Here is a 19928-nt window from a genome sequence, read left to right on the forward strand (position 1 = left end):
GTCTTTAACACTCAGGCAGCGTATAGGCACACTTCAATCCTTCACAATAGCAAGGGACTGGTTTCGTAGTAGCCGATCCATCTCCCGCAAGGCTTCCATGGCCTCTGGGTCTCTCCGCTGTATTTCATTTAACGTCTTCTGTACGGCTTTGTAGTACCACATTAGGGTGTCGCCCTCTCACTATCGTTGGTTGAGGAAGTGGCTCCACAACTGCACTACTTTAGCATGTCCTCCCTGGGCTCCCTGCAGCAGGGAGAATACTTTCTCTAGGGTGTCTCTCTCGGATTCATGCCTTACCTTCACTGTCCGTCTGACGTCATACTCTAGAGCCCCCAATGCAACCTCTGCCTACAGCTCGGGGGTTAGGTTAGTCCAGTCCTGCAACGTCATGTTTTTACCGTCAAATTTTGGCCGATGATGCAATAGCACCCCCACAAGGATGTACCCTACTGCGGCAGGCATGGCAGGAAAAAGTTGTATCTGTCGCACTGGGGCCGTTGTTCCAGCGGTGTTGGGGTAAGTTGGCCTTGAACTGGCGCACACTGAGCTGGGAAGTTTATCAGCTCTCCAGTGTGAAACATCACTTTAAATTGTGGAGTCTTTGCAATGAACAGCCAGCAACACTTGTGGCCTGACACAAACAGAAACCCTAACTAACAAACTACAGGCCTAGTCTCAGTCTCTAATATTCTCGGTGCCAACACTGTAATGAGTTGAATGCACAATCAGTCTTTCTGACCCAGGTCTGCTCTGCATACGCTGGTGACTGTGAACCAAACAAAAGCTTCTCCAATAAGCATGTGGTACCGCAGCTTATGTTGCTTTGCTCCTCAACTCTCATCAGCGTTCCTGGAAGAAGTCCTTGTTCTTCTGGACTGGATCAGGGTCTCACAAACAATCAGCTTCACTAAGCAGCAGCTCAGGTCACTGGTGAGGGATGCTCCCACACCTGGATGTTGTCGGATCCTCTGCTCACACAGTTCCTCAGTCTGAGCTTCCTCTAAGATGGATGCTCTATCTCTTCCTCTCCAGGCTTTTGGTAACTCCACCTCTCATGAATATGGAAATATGCATTCTGTTAGCTGGGTTTAAGAAAACAGCGGCATCTTGTGGCCAAACGACATAATGTCAGTCCAGATCATTTAATTTTATTTACACAAACAGTGTTCGCAAAATGAGAGCTGTTTCTCCATCTCACAGCTTAACTCTCACCTGGTCAAGATACTGTATGTGCAATTACTTGTAATGACCGGCGTCACGCAAAGGGAGGGAAATGGGAAGGCCCTGTCCAAGGAAGAGGGAAAGGTGGTGACCCCTGACTCACCTTGAGGCTGGCACCTGACTTCCCTGACGTCCCTAGACGGGTTCCTCACCCGTACGCCGATCACATGCCTAAACCCTGGCTTTCCCTAAGATGAGCCCTGTGTAGTGAACGGGGCGGTGGGATCACTAGTCCGCACCACTGACACTAAAAGGAAAACACCAAAGAGAGGACAGACAATACAGACAAACATATAATCCCAGGTGGGCGACCACAAAGGCCCAACAGGGATCCTGAGGGTAACGTTCTGGAACAACAACCAGGGAACACAGCTACACAGCTCCAGTGGGTCAGTATTGAAGTCCAGGCAGGAAGCTCTATATCTGGCAACCAGAGAAGTGGGAGAGGGGAATATAAGGAGGTTAGGAGTGCTGGACAAGAAACAGCTGAGGAGAAGAAGCTACGGATCCCTGAGTGAGCCAAAAAGGGTTGCAAGGCAAACCCAGAAAGCTACCATTAAGAACCAGCACTATCTTTATACATAGAACGCGCAGCCGCCCGCTGCGACTTTCTGACCCCGGGTATAACGGAGTCAGACGTGGCTCTTGACACCCTCGTGACAGTACCTCCCCTTCCACGAGGGGCCTCCGGACACTCAGGACTAGGTCTCTCAGGATGAGGGCATGAAAAACCCAAACTAACCTGTCGGCGTTTACCTCAGACGCTGGAACCCACATTCTTTCCTCGGGAACGTAACCCCTCCAATGCACCAGATATTTGAAACTCTAGATTACCATCCAACAATAACAGGAGGGGGTGGCAGCGGTGATGGTTCTAGAAGTGGAACATACTTTTTGAGTAACGACTTATGGAAGACGTTATGAATTTTAAAAGTCTGAGGTAGCTCCAGGCGAAAAGCCACTGGGTTAATGATGGCTACTATTTTGTAAGGACCAATAAACCTAGGACCCAGTTTTCAAGAGGGAACCTTTAATTTAATATTCCTAGTAGATAACCACACAGTCATTCACTCCTAGGTCCGGACCTGGCGACCGTTTTTTATCAGCCATGCATTTATATTTTCCTCCCATATTTTTCAAATTAGCTTGCACTTTTTGCCATACAGATGAAAGAGATGACGAAAACCGTTCCTCTTCGGGAACCCCAGAAGACCCCCCCTCTTTGAAAGTACAGAATTGGGGATGAAAACCATATGCACCAAGAAATGGTGACTTACCAGTAGATTCCTGACGGTGATTATTTATGGCAAACTCGGCTAACGGTAAATATGATGACCACACCTCTTGGTTTTCAGACACAAAACATCTTAGATATGTCTCAAGGTTTTGGTTGGTACGCTCAGTCTGTCCATTCGACTGAGGATGGAAAGCTGAGGAAAAGGACAAGTGTACCCCCAAACGGGAACAAAAAGCTTTCCAAAATTTAGAAATAAACTGGGTTCCCCGATCCGAAACAACATCGGAAGGGACCCCGTGAAGCTTCACAATTTCACTGATGAATACCTGAGCAAGAGTCTTAGCATTAGGTAGTGCGGGTAACGCAATGAAGTGTACCATTTTGCTAAACCTGTCCACTACTACCAAGATAACTGTTTTACACGCAGACAAAGGTAAGTCAGTGATAAAATCCATTGACAGATGTGTCCATGGCCTATTGGGAATGACAAGTGGCAATAAAGACCCTGCAGGACGTGTATGAGAGACTTTCGCGCGTGCACAAGTAGAACAAGAAGACACAAAATCCATTACATCCTGACGCAACCTTGGAAACCAAAAACGACAAGACAATAGCTCCAAGGTTGCTTTACTACCCGGGTGCCCCGCAAGTGCCGAATTATGATGTTCCTTCAATAATTTGAGACGCAGGTTTAACGGTACAAACAATTTCTCTGAGGGGCAAGAGACCGGGGCGTCCCCCTGGGCCTCTAACACCTTCTCCTCCAGAACAGAGTGTACCGCAGAGACAACCACTGCTCTTTGTAGAATGGGTACCGGATCACTAACATTACCCCCTCCAGGGAAACTACGAGATAATGCGTCTGCCTTGCTATTTTTTGCCCCAGGACGATAGGTAATAACAAAGTTAAACCTAGTAAAAAATAGCGACCACCTAGCTTGTCTAGGGGTGAGACGCTTAGCTGATTCGAGGTACAGAAGGTTTTTGTGGTCCGTAATCACAGTGACGGGGTGGATTGCCCCCTCTAAAAAGTGACGCCATTCTTCAAACGCTAGTTTAATAGCTAATAGTTCCCTATTGCCAATATCATAGTTCTTCTCTGCTGCAGATAGTTTTTTAGAAAAGAAAGCACAAGGACGCCATTTGCCAGGAGACGGACCCTGAGACAGCACAGCTCCCACTCCCACCTCTGACGCATCTACTTCATCCACTGACCGGAGAGCCTGGGAATCAGTAGGTAAAGAGAACGCCCAGGATTGCGGGTCCCCCTGAAGCAGGGAAATAACAACCCCCACCCGCTGTTCTTCATTACCAGAGGAGTAAGGGCGCAGCTTAAAATATAATTTACAGGCCTCACGGAACGTCACAAATTTGTCCCTTCCCCCAGAAAATCTGTCAGGAAGAGCAACCTTGGGTTCCGCAACAACCTGGTTACCTGTAGCAACCGCTGGGCTTGCGGTCTGTTGCAATTGCTGCTGTTGCTGGAGAACCGACCCCCTCAATCCTGCCACCTCCAAAGACAGGCCTTGAAGTTGCTTTGACAAAGCAGCAATTGGATCCATACTGGATTCTAAGTAGGTAGAAAGAAAAAGATTTTTTTTTTTTTTCTCTAACTACACAAAATAAGGGCCAGATATAATGTAATGACCGGCGTCACGCAAAGGGAGGGAAATGGGAAGGCCCTGTCCAAGGGAGAGGGAAAGGTGGTGACCCCTCACTAAACTTGAGGCTGGCACCTGACTGCCCTGACGTCCCTAGACGGGTTCCTCACCCGTACGCCGATCACGTGCCTAAACCCTGGCTTTCCCTAAGATGAGCCCTATGTAGTGAACGGGGCGGTGGGATCACTAGTCTGCACCACTGACACTAAAAGGAAAACACCAAGGAGAGGACAGACAATACAGACAAACATATAATCCCAGGTGGGCGACAACAGCAGACCACAAAGGCCCAACAGGGATCCGGAGGGTAACGTTCTGGAACAACAACCAGGGAACACAGCTACACAGCTCCAGTGGGTCAGTATGGAAGTCCAGGCAGGAAGCTCTATATCTGGCAACCAGAGAAGTGAGAGAGGGGAATATAAGGAGGTTAAGAGTGCTGGACAAGAAACAGCTGAGGAGAAGAAGCTATGGATCCCTGAGTGAGCCAAAAAGGGTTGCAAGGCAAACCCAGAAAGCTACCATTAAGAACCAGCACTATCTTTATACATAGAACGCGCAGCCACCCGCTGCGACTTCCTGACCCCGGGTATAACGGAGTCAGACGTGGCTCTTGACACCCTCGTGACATTACTGCTGTACCACTTAGTGGATTCTGCTGTCTTTATTGAACTAGTAGCGTGTAGTCAGCCTAGATGGTAGATACTTCACTTTCTCCAAAAATACAGTCCCTGCCTTATACGCTCATTTGATGGAGAACATGGGCCACTTGTTGCAATTTTAGATGAGGAGCAAGGTGCATGCCACCATTGACACAAGGCGAGGTCCTATTGACACCTGCACGTTTATGTTGGTCTGGTTCATATGCCAGATGCTAGAAACATAGAAACATAGAATGTGTCGGCAGATAAGAACCATTTGGCCCATCTAGTCTGCCCAATATACTGAGTACTATGGATAGCCCCTGGTCCTATCTTATATGAAGGATGGCCTTATGCCTATCCCATGCATGCTTAAACTCCTTCACTTTATTTGCAGCTACCACTTCTGCAGGAAGGCTATTCCATGCATTCACTACTCTCTCAGTAAAGTAATACTTCCTTATATTACTTTTAAACCTTTGCCCCTCTAATTTAAAACTATGTCCTCTTGTAGCAGTTTTTCTTCTTTTAAATATTCTCTCCTCTTTTACCTTGTTTATTCCCTTTATGTATTTAAAAGTTTCTATCATATTCCCTCTGTCTCGTCTTTCTTCCAAGCTATACATGTTAAGGTCCTTTAATCTTTCCTGGTAAGTTTTATCCTGCAATCCATGTACCAGTTTAGTAGCTTTTCTCTGAACTCTCTCCAAAGTATCAATATCCTTCTGGAGATATGGTCTCCAGTACTGCGCACAATACTCCAAATGAGGTCTCACTAGTGCTCTGTAGAGCGGCATGAGCACCTCCCTCTTTCTACTGGTAATGCCTCTCCCTATACACCCAAGCATTCTGCTAGCATTTCCTGCTGCTCTATGACATTGTCTGCCTACCTTTAAGTCTTCTGAAATAATGACCCCTAAATCCCTTTCCTCAGATACTGAGGTTAGGACTGTATCACTGATTTTATATTCTGCTCTTGGGTTTTTACGCCTCAGGTGCATTATCTTGCACTTATCAACATTAAATTTTAGTTGCCAGATTTTTGACCATTCCTCTAGTTTTCCTAAATCCTTTTCCATTTGGTGTATCCCTCCAGAAACATCAACCCTGTTACAAATCTTTGTGTCATCAGCAAAAAGACACACCTTACCATCGAGGCCTTCTGCAATTTTGCTGATAAAGATATTAAACAATATGGGTCCCAGAACAGATCCCTGACGTACCCCACTGGTAACAAGACCTTGGTCTGAATATACTCCATTGACTACAACCCTCTGTTGCCTGTCCCTCAGCCACTGCCTAATCCATTCAACAATATAGGAGTCCAAGCCCAAAGACTGCAATTTATTGATAAGCCTTCTATGTGGGACAGTATCAAAAGCCTTACTAAAGCCTAGATAAGCGATGTCTACTGCACCTCCTCCATCTATTATTTTAGTCACCCAATCAAAAAAATCAATAAGATTAGTTTGACATGATCTCCCTGAAGTAAACCCATGCTGTTTTTTCGAGAAAGAAAGATAAATGTAACGCACAAGAGTAACTACAGCCCATGCTGTTTTTTATCTTTCAATCCATGGGATTTTAGATGTTCCACAATCCTCTCCTTAAGTATGGTTTCCATTAATTTCCCCACTATTGATGTCAGGCTTACTGGCCTATAGTTGCCCGATTCCTCCCTACTACCTTTCTTGTGAATGGGCACAACATTTGCTAATTTCCAATCTTCTGGGACGACTCCTGTTGCCAGTGATTGGTTAAATAAATCTGTTAATGGTTTTGCTAGTTCACCGCTGAGCTCTTTTAATAGCTTTGGGTGTATCCCATCAGGCCCCTGTGACTTATTTGTATTAATTTTAGACAGCTGACTTAGTACCTCTTCCTCTGTAAAGACACATGCATCAAAAGATTCATTAGTCTTCTTTCCTAACTGAGGTCCTTTTCCTTCATTTTCCTTTGTAAAAACTGAACAGAAGTATTCATTGAGACAGTCAGCTAGTTCTTTATCTTCTTCCATATACCTTCCTTCTTTTGTTTTTCATTTGGTAATTCCTTGTTTTAGTTTCCTTTTTTCATTTATGTATCTGAAGAATGCCTTATCGCCATTTTTCCCTGACTGAGCTAATTTATCTTCTGCCTGTGTTTTAGAAGCTTTTATAACTTGCTTGGTCTCTCTCTGCCTAATCTTATAAATTTGTCTATCATCCTCGTTTTTTTTTTTTTTTTATAATTCCTAAATGCTATCTTTTTGTTTTTAATGATTTTGGCTACTTCTGCTGAGTACCACAGTGGTCTCTTCCTTTTTTTGCTTTTACTGACAAGCCTAATGCAATTTCCTGTTTCCTTCAATAGTGCCACTTTTAAGTAGTCCCATTTCTCCTGGACTCCAATGAAACTGTTCCAATCTGATAGGGACTCGTATACCACTAATCTAATTTTAGAAAAGTCAGTTTTTCTAAAATCTATAACTTTATAACTTTATCTATAACTATATCACACCTACATGAGTTACCTTATGATTATCAAGCTGCAAGGTAACCCAAACTGACTCTAAATTGTTCTCGCTAACTTGTATCAAATTAGATTTTATGCTATCTTTCACATACAGGGCCACCCCTCCCCCTTCTTGCCTTCTCTGTCTTTCCTGTATAGAGATAACCCTGGTATTGATATATCCCAGTCATTACTCCCCTTGAACCACGTCTCAGTAACAGCCACTACATCTATATTCTCAGATGCCATTATAGCCTCAAGTTCATTGATCTTATTCCCTAAACTGCAAGCATTTGTAGACAAGAATCTGAGCTTGTCATTTCTTAACCTTTGTGCTACTGGCATCTTCTGGCATTGTTCCGGGGGGGCAGTTGGACTGCTGGATTATCACTCTTTTGCCCCCCTTTCCTAGTTTAAATGCTCCTTAGCAAATAATTGGAACTGTTCACCGAGGACATTCGTTCCCTTGAGAGAAAGATGAAAACCATCTTTCTTGTACAGTTCTTTTCCATTCCAACAAGAGCTAACATGAGACACAAAGCCAAACCCTTGGTTCAGACACCATTCACCAAGCCATACATTGAATTCCTTAATGTGCATCTTCCTGTCATGCTGAAGGTTATGCACAGGCAAAACTGCAGAGAATGAAACAGTTGATGCAACCTCCCGTATATCCTTTCAAAGTGTGTGAAAAGCTTCTTTCACCTTTGAAAAGCTTCTTTCACCATGTTCTAGCCAATGAACATCCTCCCATCCCCGACAGAAGCAGGGCAAAATATTGCTTCCACTTCCTCTCCTTCCTATCATGTGTGTTGCCATGTTATCTTAGTACTAATAAGCATGAGTGAGAGAAGAAACACAATTAATCTGTTGTTAATGTGCATCAAGCATCAAATATTCAGGTGGCTGTCTGCATGCCAACTGCAACTGGGCAATGTGGTCAGCAACATTGGCAGTACCTCTGTAACTGTGCTGCATTTGGGAAAATAACATTTGCTCCCTGCAAGGGGTACGTGATAAATTTTGAAAAAGTATAGTGACTTACAGCAACAGAACTGTCTACTATTACACCAGTTCATTCATAACATTTCAACCCACTATAAATCCACCTGGTGCGTTTGTACAACCAGCAGATTGTTGGCCTTCTCTGTTTCATGCTATGCTGCTACTGCTACTATTTCTATACTTGCAGCATGCTACTATAACTCCTACACACACGGAAAAGCCTTTGTTTCCTCTGACACAGGCATCTTTCTCCCGGTTAGGCATCATTTTTAGACGTGTGTGCACTGTTTCTTATGCTATTAACACATTTGTGAGAATAAACAGTACCATGGATCTGCCTCCTTTAAGACATAATTTTTAGACTCTGGGTCCAAACAAGCCACTGTTTTTTTCCCATAACGCTGTGTGTGTTTAACTTTTGCAAATCTGACCAGTGTCACTTATTGTGGTGATAACTTTAAAACGCTGTGACTTATCCAGGCCATTTTGATATAGTTTTTTTCGTCACATATTGTTCTTCATGACACTGGTAAAATGGAGTAAAAAAATTTCATTTTTATTTATAAAAAAATACCAAATTTGCCAAAAATTTGGAAACATTTGCAAGTAAATCTTGAAATTTCTCCGACATTTTCAAAAACCAACTATTTAAGGACCAATTTAGGTCTGAAGTCACTTTGTAAGGCTTACATAATAGAAACCACCCAAAAATGACCCCATTCTAGAAACAACACCCCTAAAGGTATTCAAAACTGTTATTTAAAACGTCATTAACCCTTTAGGTGTTCCACAAGAATTAATGAAATTCAGAGATACAATTTCAAAATTTCACTTTTTTGGAAGATTTTCCATTTTACAAATTTTTTTCCAGTTACAAAGCAAGGGTTCACAGCCAAACAAAACTCAAAATTTATGGCTCTGATTCTGTAGTTTGCAGAAACACCCCATATGTGGTCGTAAACCACTGAATGGGCACACGGCAGGGCGCAGAAGGAAAGGAATGCCATACGGTTTTTGGAAGGCAGATTTTGCTGGACTGTTTTTTTGACACCATGTCCTATTTGAAGCCCCCCTGATGCACCCCTAGAGTAGAAACTCCAAACAAGTGACCCCATTTTCGAAACTAAACCCCTCAAGGTATTCAAAACTGATTTTACAAACTTTGTTAACCCTTTAGGTGTTCCACAAGAATTAATGGAATATAGAGATACAATTTCAAAAATTTCACTTTTTTGGCAGATTTTCCATTTTAAGAATTTTTTTCCAGTTACAAAGCAAGGGTTCACAGCCAAACAAAACTCAATGTTTATGGCCCTGATTCTGTAGTATACAGAAATGACCCATATGTGGTCATAAACTGCTGTACGGGCACACAGCAGGTCGCAGAAGGAAAGGAATGCCATACAGTTTTTGGAAGGCAGATTTTGCTGGACTGTTTTTTTGACACCATGTCCCATTTGAAGCCTCCCTGATGCACCCCTAGAGGAGAAACTCCATAAAAATGACCCCATTTTAGAAACTACGGGAGAGGGTGGCAGTTTTGTTGGTACTAGCTTAGGGAACATATGATTTTTGGTTTCTCTATATTACACTTTTTGTGATGCAAGGTAACAAGAAATAGCTGTTTTGGCACCGTTTTTATTTTTTGTTATTTACAACATTCATCTGACAGGTTAGATAATGTGGTATTTTTATAGACCAGGTTGTCACAGACGCGGTGATAACTAAAATGTATACTTTTTTTATTTATGTAAGTTTTACACAATGATTTCATTTTGAAACAAAAAAAATCATGTTTTAGTGTCTCCATATTCTGAGAGCCATAGTTTTTTTCAGTTTTTAGGCGATTATCTTAGGTAGGGGCTCAATTTTTGTGGGATGAGGTGACGGTTAGATTGGTACTATTTTGGTGGGAATACGCATTTCTTGCTGTTGTATTTTTTTTGATGTAAGGTGACAAAAAAATTGTTTATTTAGCACAGATTTTATTTTTTATGGTGTTCATCTGAGGGGTTAGGTCATATGATATGTTTATAGAGCCATTCGATATGGACACGGCAATACCTAATATGTCTACTTTTTTTTTTCCCAAATTTTTCCCAAATTTTTTTTGAACTTCATTTGAGCAAAATTACGCTTTTGTTTATTTCTACTTGAAACGTACATTTTTTGGGGGAAGAAACTTTATTTTTTCAACTTTTTTTCACTTTCTTTTTTTGTCCCACTTTGCGACTTCAACTTTTGGGGGTTTAATCCTTTACATTGCATTCCAATACTTCTGTATTGGAATGCATTGGCTATATAAGTAATACAGTGTGTATTACTCATACAGCTTCCGTCCTGTGAGATCCAGGGGGCTGGATCTCACAGGCTCGTCACAGGAAGGCAGCGCCGATGCCTCAGGAAGTCATCGTGCTGCCTTCCATGCTATCGGGTCCCCCCTACAGCCCCACGGGGACCCGATGGCACCGCTGCCCTCCGCCGCCCGCAACATGTAAAAGTCGAAAACCGCAGGTCTGAATTGACCTGCTGTTTGCGGCGATCACCGTTCGCCTGCGCATTTACCTAAGGTTCCTGCTCAATGATTTGAGCAGGCACCGGGTTCCGACCACAGCCCGTCGAGCGGCGGTGATCGGAAATACATAGGACGTACAGGTACGCCCTATGTCCTTAAGTACTGGAACATCAGGGCGTACCTGTACGCCCTATGTCCGGAAGAGGTTAACCACCATCTACCCCCAATAAGGGACTATTTTTGGAACATTTATAATTTTAAGACAGATAAATTAAAATTAAACATGGCCTTTATTAACATCATCAGCCATGCATACCATTCTATACCATGGAATCCCAATACCTTAATCATTACCACAATTAAGGGAGGTGCCAGAGGTACTAGACTTGCCAAAATTCCATTGCCAGTCATTCAAGGAAATATTCCAAACATACCATTTATAAATTTGTCCAAGAATAGTATGACAAATTATAATATATTTTAGAAGGATCCCCACTTTACCCCTTCTCCTACCTTCGAGACACCTTAAATATACTGTTCTGTCTTCATACACGTTCAGACAGTGTGCAGTCTGACATTCAGCATAAACCATTCCTGTCTTCCAAATAAGAGGACTGTTCTTTGTAGTCTAACTTGTTTATTGGTCAACAGGTCATACATATGTGATTGTTTTTTTTTTTTATTATTATTTATTTTTTATTATTTCTTATAAATACAAAAAACAAAAAGAAAGGGAAGGAGGAATATAATACACATACAAATTCATCCTCAAGTATATAATCTTCACAGTATACAAGCTAATAAGGTTCTGGCATATTACCTTAACTTACCAGTCAAAACAAACCTTTAAAAGAAACCCAGAGTAAGTGCTTATATACCTCTCTCCATAGACAAACCCTACCCAGTAAACCCCCCCCCCTGCCCGCTCCCACCCACCCAGGCCAGGCCACGGCTGTCGCAAGTGCGGCGGGCGACTCCCGTCATAGTTCCAATCTGTTAGTTTATGTACTGTGAGCTGTACCAATCTGCAAATATATTTTAACCTGGGGTCCCTAGATGTTTTGGGTTGTCAGCACCACTCCAGCCACTTCTACTCGCCCATGGTCATTATTTCTCCCCTTTAACTTTAATATCCTCCAATTCCTTAACTCTGTGCATTAATCTTTCCCACTCTGATAGGGTGGGGGCCCTATCCATCACCCTATTCCTAAGAATTAATACCTTGACCACCAAGAGTCCCTTCAACCAGCGTCTCTGTACACTTTTCAGTGTTCTAATTTTAAGCTCCGGGGGAATTATCCCAAGTATGGCGAATTCAATTGTTACAGCGGGACTATTTTCCCTTACTAACTCCATACCCTGCAGTATATTTTGCTAAAAAGTTTTTAGAGCCGGACAGCTCCACAACATGTAAATATATCCGGCTGCGGGGCACAGGCATTTCAAACAGCAGAATTCTGTTCCTTTTTTTCCATACATTTTGGAAAGAAGACCCGGAGTGAGGTATAATCGATGTATTATTTTAAATTGTGTCAACCGGTGCTGACGTGAAAGAGAGGCCTTCTTAATATTTTGGTATGCCCTTTCCACCGTAGAGGGTAGCTTACCCCTAAGTCCGCTTCCCATTTGCCAACAGAGTTAAATTTCAAAACAGTGCTTAATTCCATTCTAAATCTAGTGTAAATTTGTGAAACCCTGACTTTTTTCCCGTAAGAGTCATAACAAAAGCCTAATAATGATTGCGTAATTGGTGTTTGAGAAATTTTATTTCGCATATATGCGAGTGCATGTTTAAGTTGGGCATATCTATAGTGACTTAGAGCCGTGATAGGTGTCTCGTGAAATATTTCACCTATAGGTTTTAGTTTACCAGAGCTGCAAATATGTGAAAACATCGTAATCCCTCTTCGAGTCCAGAAGTTATTGTCATTAAGCGCAAGAAATTCATTTAGGAAGGGATTATCCCATAGCGGGGTGAATTCCTGAGCGTATGTAATCTGCAAGAGAGACCTGGTCTTATTCCATACCTTCTGTAACATTGAGCTTATCGGGCAGGTGCCCAAGGAACCAGTTTCTAGTGTACTGAAGATGTTGGATATGGGGCGTATCTGTAGTTTAGTGAGGTAGGATAACAACATTCCGTCTCCCACGTTAGTACACCATTGCAATTGGGAAGCGAGGTAATAGCCTTGGAAATATGGTAGACCGAGACCGCCGTCTGTTTCGGCCAAGGATAGGTATCGTAACTTAGTGCAAACCCTTTTTCTGCCCCATATCAGATCATTGACCAGCCTATCAATCCAGTTGAAGAAGCCGTCCTCAATCCATATGGGGCAGGGGCCGATCAAGTACAATATCCAAGGCAGAAGAATCATTTTGATCAGTGCAATTCTATTGATCTGCGAGAGGGGGAGTTTCTGCCAAACCCGAACCCTCTCCTTTACTTTATTGATCAAGGGAATGGTGTTCAATTTGTTATAGTCCGTTACTGAGCTGCCAATCTTTATCCCCAAATATTCCAAGTGGTCCAGTGGGGATATTACTTTTACCTTTAACGTGTTTTGTGGGGGTGCGCGATTCAGGGGGAAGAGGACGGATTTGGACCAGTTTATCTCATATCCAGCCACCCTGCTGAACTCATCTATAATTTGCATGACACGTGGAACATTTCTCCAACCATCGTTTAAGTAAAGCAATACGTCGTCAGCATATAAACTGATCTTATCATCCACTCCTCTTCCACCAAATCCCACAATTCCCGCGTCCGCCCTAATCCTACATGCCAGGGGTTCCATAAAAATTGCAAATAGTAATGGCGAAAGAGGACACCCCTGCCGAGTACCCCGTTGCAAACAAATGGAGTGAGAGATCACTCGTTTATATTAATTCTGGCCACTGGGCCATTATATAGCATTTTAAGCCATTCAAGGAAGTTTGCCCCGAGATTCATTTTGTGCATAGTCCGCCAGAGAAAGGACCACTCCACCCTGTCGAAGGCCTTAGCGGCGTCCAAAGACAGGATGGAGCGGTCCTCTCTCCCCCCCCCCCCCCCCGTCTGCACGTTCAAGAAGGCTCGCCGTATGTTTGTCTGAATTTGTCGCCCAGGGATGAATCCCGTCTGGTCTGTGTGTACTAGCACCGGAATTACTCTTTTTAATCTGTTTGCGAGGACTTTAGCGACTATTTTATAATCTGAATTGAGTAATGATATAGGTCGATAGGCCTCAACTTTATTTCCGTCCTTCCCTTTCTTCAGGATACGTGTAATAGTTGCCTCCATTAGGGAGGGGGGCAGTTTCCCAATAGTACAGGATTCATTCAGGACCTCCAGTAACCCAGGCAGCAGGATCTCCGCGTGGCTCTTGTAAATGCCAAACGGGAGCCCGTCCGACCCGGGGACCGAAGACCCCTGAATACCTGATATGACCTCCCGTAACTCCCCCAGGATAATAGGGGAGTTCAGGAAAGTCGAATCTGGCTCAGACAATATGGGGACCTCAATTTGGTTCAGAAAAACATCTATGGGAGTCTCTATGTCGTTTACTTCAGAGCAATATAGGTTGTTAAAGTATTTTACAAATTCTGCCTCAATTTGTGCTGCTTTGTCTAATTTATGACCGTCCCCGGTTAGGATTTGTCTAATCTTTGGACGGGACTTCTGATTGGCTACTATGGAGACCAACAGTTTCCCTGGGGTTCCTGCCTCACTGAACTGCTCGTATCCTTGGAAGAACAGTTTATTTTGTGCCTTTTTGGTCATATAATTTATATAGTGGTCATTGGCAGTTTTTAATTTATCTCGCATACTTGCGTCGTTATTTGTACTGATCCTACCCTCTAGGAATTTTACATTTTCTTCCAGTCTTTTTTCCTCTTTAAAGAACTCTGTTCTTTTGGATTTTATTATGCCATAATATAACCCACGAAGGTATGCCTTCATTGCATCCCACACAAAGTGGATATGTGATGTACCGATATTTTCTCGCCAAAATAGGGCCAGTTCCTTGTTTATCTTCTCTTGATCTTTTATAATGGTTAACCAATGTGGGTTCAATCTGGAAGGTCTTACAGTGGTAGGGTGACCCCCTATCTTAAGAGCTAAAAAAAATGGTGAATGGTCTAAAATTCCATGGATCTCATATTTCATTTTTGAAATTAGAGCGCTCATCTCGCTATTGGCCAGAGTTATGTCAATTCTGGACATGGCCCTATATGTCTTACTGAAACACCAAAATGCCTGTTTGTTGCCATATAGCGCCCGCCAGATGTCCACTAGCCCTGTTTCCTCACAAAAACCTCGGAGCAGTAACGGTTTTCCCTGACTGTATTTTACAGCATTAGATAATCTATCTGATTCAGGGTCTAACACACAATTGAAATCCCCGGATACTAACACCGGGCACCGCTCTTTACCATACACAAATGAGGCCAGGTGAGTCAGGGCGCTCATAGCGAACGGGGGTGGAATATATACAAAGGCCAGTATACAGTGTCGCCCATTCCATCGACCATAAAGGAAAATGTATCTCCCGTCGTCATCAATCTGATGTTCCAGAAGGACAAAGTCCACATCTCTATGGATGTATACACTGACCCCGCGGGAGTATGACGAGAAGCTGGAGTGGAACTGATGCCCCGCCCACTTTTTGATTAAATAAACAGGGATATCAGGTGCTGCATGTGTTTCCAATAGTCCTACAATTGCGGGGAGGTGTCGAGAGATCAAGTCAAAAACTATCACACGTTTTGTTCTATCCCCAAGCCCACGTACATTCCATGTTAAAACTTTATCAATCATGGCGTTTTGAACCTAAAGTGGAGTCTTCCGCCGCCACCCGGCGACAGCCGTGACCGTGCCCGAACATAACCCCTCCCACCCCCAATCTGACCCACCCCCCACCCCCCCAAACTGGTTCACTGATGCGGAACATCTTGTCAACCTCTTACATATTGCCCATCCGCCAGTGGGCCCACCCCCACCGCCTCCGTCCCCCGCCACCCGGCCACTGTTCCGCAGGCCCTGCCCGACATCGTGTTATTTATTTCGGCACGGAGTCCAGCCATTCAAGGGCATCTCGAGTTTTGTCAAAAAAAATTACAGTATCCCTATAGACCACTCTTAGTTTTGCGGGGTACAACATAGAGTATTTAATGTTGACCTCTCGCAATCTTTTCTTTATATCGTAGTACTCCCTGCGCTTATTTTGAGTGTCCCTGGAGAAGTCGGGATATATTTGTATCGGTTTCCCATTATATTCAATATCCTCTATATTGATTGTTTGATTATATACGATTGATTGATTGGTAAAACAGGATTGTTTGGTAAAACTACAAGAATACAAATAATATGTATCAAGCATAGCGTGGCATGTACTATAACATTACATTAACACTGAAGCACATGGTAAAATGGCTGCATGTACATAAGATTGCATGGCTAGCTAACAGTAATAACAACTCCCTGAGTAACAATTACAACTAGCTGAACAACTCTGCAACACACAATATCCCTGAAGCAAAGGTAGATCTCTCACCAGATATGCTTTTACAAGGATGGTGGCGTTTGAGAGGGAGATATGCAAAAAGACAGCTCTGCTGATGTGTCCTGGAGACTGAAGACTTCTCTTTCCCAGGATGTGTTGCATTCCCACAATGCAGTACACCACCCACAATGCAGTAGTATTGTAACAGGCAAACAAAGTCTAATACAATTTAAGACCGCTAGATGGTGCTATAACCACACTAAACACTTCAGAATTACCCTGACCCTAGCAGAATGAACTAGAATCCTTTTCTAACCCTGCTGGGCAAAACATACTGTATACCACACAGATATTTTTTAAATATTTACAATAAAAATCTAAAAATAAAACAGATGCAAACAGGTGTCAGTGTTCATAGATTTTTTTCAAAATTGCACTTTTGTCTCACTACTGCACATGAGCTGAAAGAGGTCAGCACAGGCTGAGATACAGGATGTCCAGTGAAGACTGAGAAATAACAATAAAAAAAAACACTTTAAGGCCTGGGTAAAATCACAGTTTAGATTTTCATTCTTCTGATCCGTCAGAAGAACAGAAAAATAGAAAAATAGATCCTTTCTTTCTAACATACAGTTGCAAGAAAAAGTATGTGAACCCTTTGGAATGATATGGATTTCTGCACAAATTGGTCATAAAATGTGATCTGATCTTCATCTAAGTCACAACAATAGACAATCACAGTCTGCTTAAACTAATAACACACAAAGAATTAAATGTTACCATGTTTTTATTGAACAGACCATGTAAACATTCACAGTGCAGGTGGAAAAAGTAAGTGAACCCTTAGACTAATGACATCTCCAAGAGCTAATTGGAGTGAGGCGTCAGCCAACTGGAGTCCAATCAATGAGATGAGATTGGAGGTGTTGGTTACAGCTGCCCTGCCCTATAAAAAACACAAACCTGCTCTGGGTTTGCTTTTCACAAGAAGCATTGCCTGATGTGAATGATGCCTCACACAAAAGAGCTCTCAGAAGACCTACGATTAAGAATTGTTGACTTGCATAAAGCTGGAAAGGGTTATAAAAGTATCTCCAAAAGCCTTGCTGTTCATCAGTCCACGGTAAGACAAATTGTCTATAAATGGAGAAAGTTCAGCACTGCTGCTAGTCCCTAGGAGTGGCCGTCCTGTAAAGATGACTGCAAGAGCACAGCGCAGACTGCTCAATGAGGTGAAGAAGAATCCTAGAGTGTCAGCTAAAGACTTACAAAAGTCTCTGGCATATGCTAACATCCCTGTTAGCGAACCTACTATACGTAAAACACTAAACAAGAATGGATTTCATGGGAGGATACCACAGAGGAAGCCACTGCTGTCCAAAAAAAACATTGCTGCACGTTTACAGTTTGCACAAGAGCACCTGGATGTTCCACAGCAGTACTGGCAAAATATTCTGTGGACAGATGAAACCAAAGTTGAGTTGTTTGGAAGAAACACACAACACTATGTGTGGAGAAAAAGAGGCACATCACACCAACATCAAAACCTCATCCCAACTGTGAAGTATGGTGGTGGGGGCATCATGGTTTGGGGCTGCTTTGTTGTGTCAGGGCCTAGACGGATTGCTATCATCGAAGGAAAAATTAATTCCCAAGTTTATCAAGACATTTTGCAGGAGAACTTAAGGCCATCTGTCCACCAGCTGAAGCTCAACAGAAGATGGTTGTTGCAACAGGACAATGACCCGAAGCATAGAAGTAAATCAACAACAGAATGACTTAAACAGAAGAAAATACGCCTTCTGGAGTGGCCCAGTCAGAGTCCTGACCTCTACCCTGAGATGCTGTGGCATGACCTCAAGAAAGCGATTCACACCAGACATCCCAAGAATATTGCTGAACTGAAACAGTTCTGTAAAGATGAATGGTCAAGAATTACTCCTGACCGTTGTGCACGTCTGATCTGCAACTACAGGAAACGTTTGGTTGAAGTTATTGCTGCCAAAGGAGGTTCAACTAGTTATTAAATCCAAGGGTTCACATACTTTTTCCACCTGCACTGTGAATGTTTACATGGTGTGTTCAATAAAAACATGGTAACATTTAATTCTTTGTGTGTTATTAGTTTAAGAAGACTGTGATTGTCTATTGTTGTGACTTAGATGAAGATCAGATCACATTTTATTACCAATTTGTGCAGAAATCCATATCATTCCAAAGGGTTCACATACTTTTTATTGCAACTGTATGTTGTGCTACTTTTGCATCTTTTTTGTCAATTCCACAAATGACTTTTTCTCCCATCTCTGATGGAACCGACGAAGACAGATGCAAAATGAGAGCAGTAAATGCTCAAAATCAAGGATGCTTTTTTTTTTCCTTAATTTTTCTGTTTTTTGGACACATCGGAAAATAAAACTAAACAGGGATGTGACCCTGGACTAAAAAGGGAAAATTTCAAAACGTGAAATTTGGCTATGAAGGCACGAAGGCTTAAAACCCTCCCTTCCATGAGCAGAGTTAACAAAATGTGTGAATATTATACATGTACAAAAATGCGCTTTTATAAAATAGCCATTAAAAAAACTGCAACATAAACTGACCCATGGTGAGGATTTGAGATCTGCTTCCTGTCAATTTATGCACCATATTTCTACTGTGCGATACATAGGGTGAAATCGGTGGCAAATCCGTAGCATGTAATGTAATGTCTATTAATTGTCATATCTTTAAAGGGGATGTGCAGGTTCACTGAGAACTAAACATACTTAAAACCTCAGGTTCTTGTAGATGGAGCTGTAGTCCAACATGCTATAGCGGGTAATATACTGTACATGTGGCGCAAATGCTGAATTCTTCTGGGGAGGAATACCAACATATGTCGGGCATCACATGGAGCATGTCACATTTGTATGAATCTACATATACTTCTATATCTGAGATCATCTCTATGGTGGCCTATCACATCTCTGTACAAAGCCTGCTAAAACCTGGTATGAATATAGTAGATCTTTTACCCTTTTCAACCTATAACAACTTATATGATGATTTTACTGAGAATTTACAATGTTCACCCTCAAAACTGTAAATGTAATTCTGAAGAAGAAGCCAGGTGAACTTTTACCTGTACTTATCCCAGAACGCACATAAAGTGATTTATTATTAGATTTTTCTCATCACAGAACTTTTACAAGGATTTATCTCACAGTAAGATAACAAATATATCCCTGTATAGACTGAATACAATAAGAGGTGATCGCCTCATTGATCCCTGTCATATTCTGTGTAAATCCCAGCTCTGCAGAACTAACATTTGTACTTACCCTGAACAGATCCGGTTGTAGTCTCTGCTCCCTTTCCAGAACCATTTTGTCACCCAGGAATGTACAGTGAAGATCCCTCCGATAATGATGTCTCCTTCCTGAGAATATTCATACTCAAAGGTGTAATCCTTCATTACAAGATGACATTGAGCTGCAGGGTCCAGTATCTCAGAATCACAGGTCACACACAAAACCAGCAAAAGGAACATTTTCAGAAAATAACACAAAATGATAGAAATAATTTTGTGCAGTATCATTGCTTCCATGGTATCTCTGGAACACTGGTGTCTGCACAGGCTTGCATCACTGGGAATTATTCAGCACTAGATCAAGGGATGTGACAGGGAGA

The 19928-nt window shown here is 42.5% G+C and overlaps 1 protein-coding gene across 1 annotated transcript in view; it reads left to right on the plus strand.

Annotated features, from left to right (window-relative positions):
* Positions 1-798: 798 nt before the first annotated feature.
* The window catches only part of LOC120991087 (vomeronasal type-2 receptor 26-like), a 99195-nt gene continuing 80065 nt past the window's right edge, over positions 799-19928 (plus strand). Inside the window, exon 1 of the mRNA XM_040419977.1 lies at positions 799-930. Coding sequence (XP_040275911.1) covers positions 799-930 — 132 coding nt within the window. The remainder of the gene's footprint in view (positions 931-19928) is intronic.

This window comes from Bufo bufo, chromosome 2 (genome assembly GCF_905171765.1).
Source record: "Bufo bufo chromosome 2, aBufBuf1.1, whole genome shotgun sequence".
Taxonomy (NCBI): Eukaryota; Metazoa; Chordata; class Amphibia; order Anura; family Bufonidae; genus Bufo; species Bufo bufo.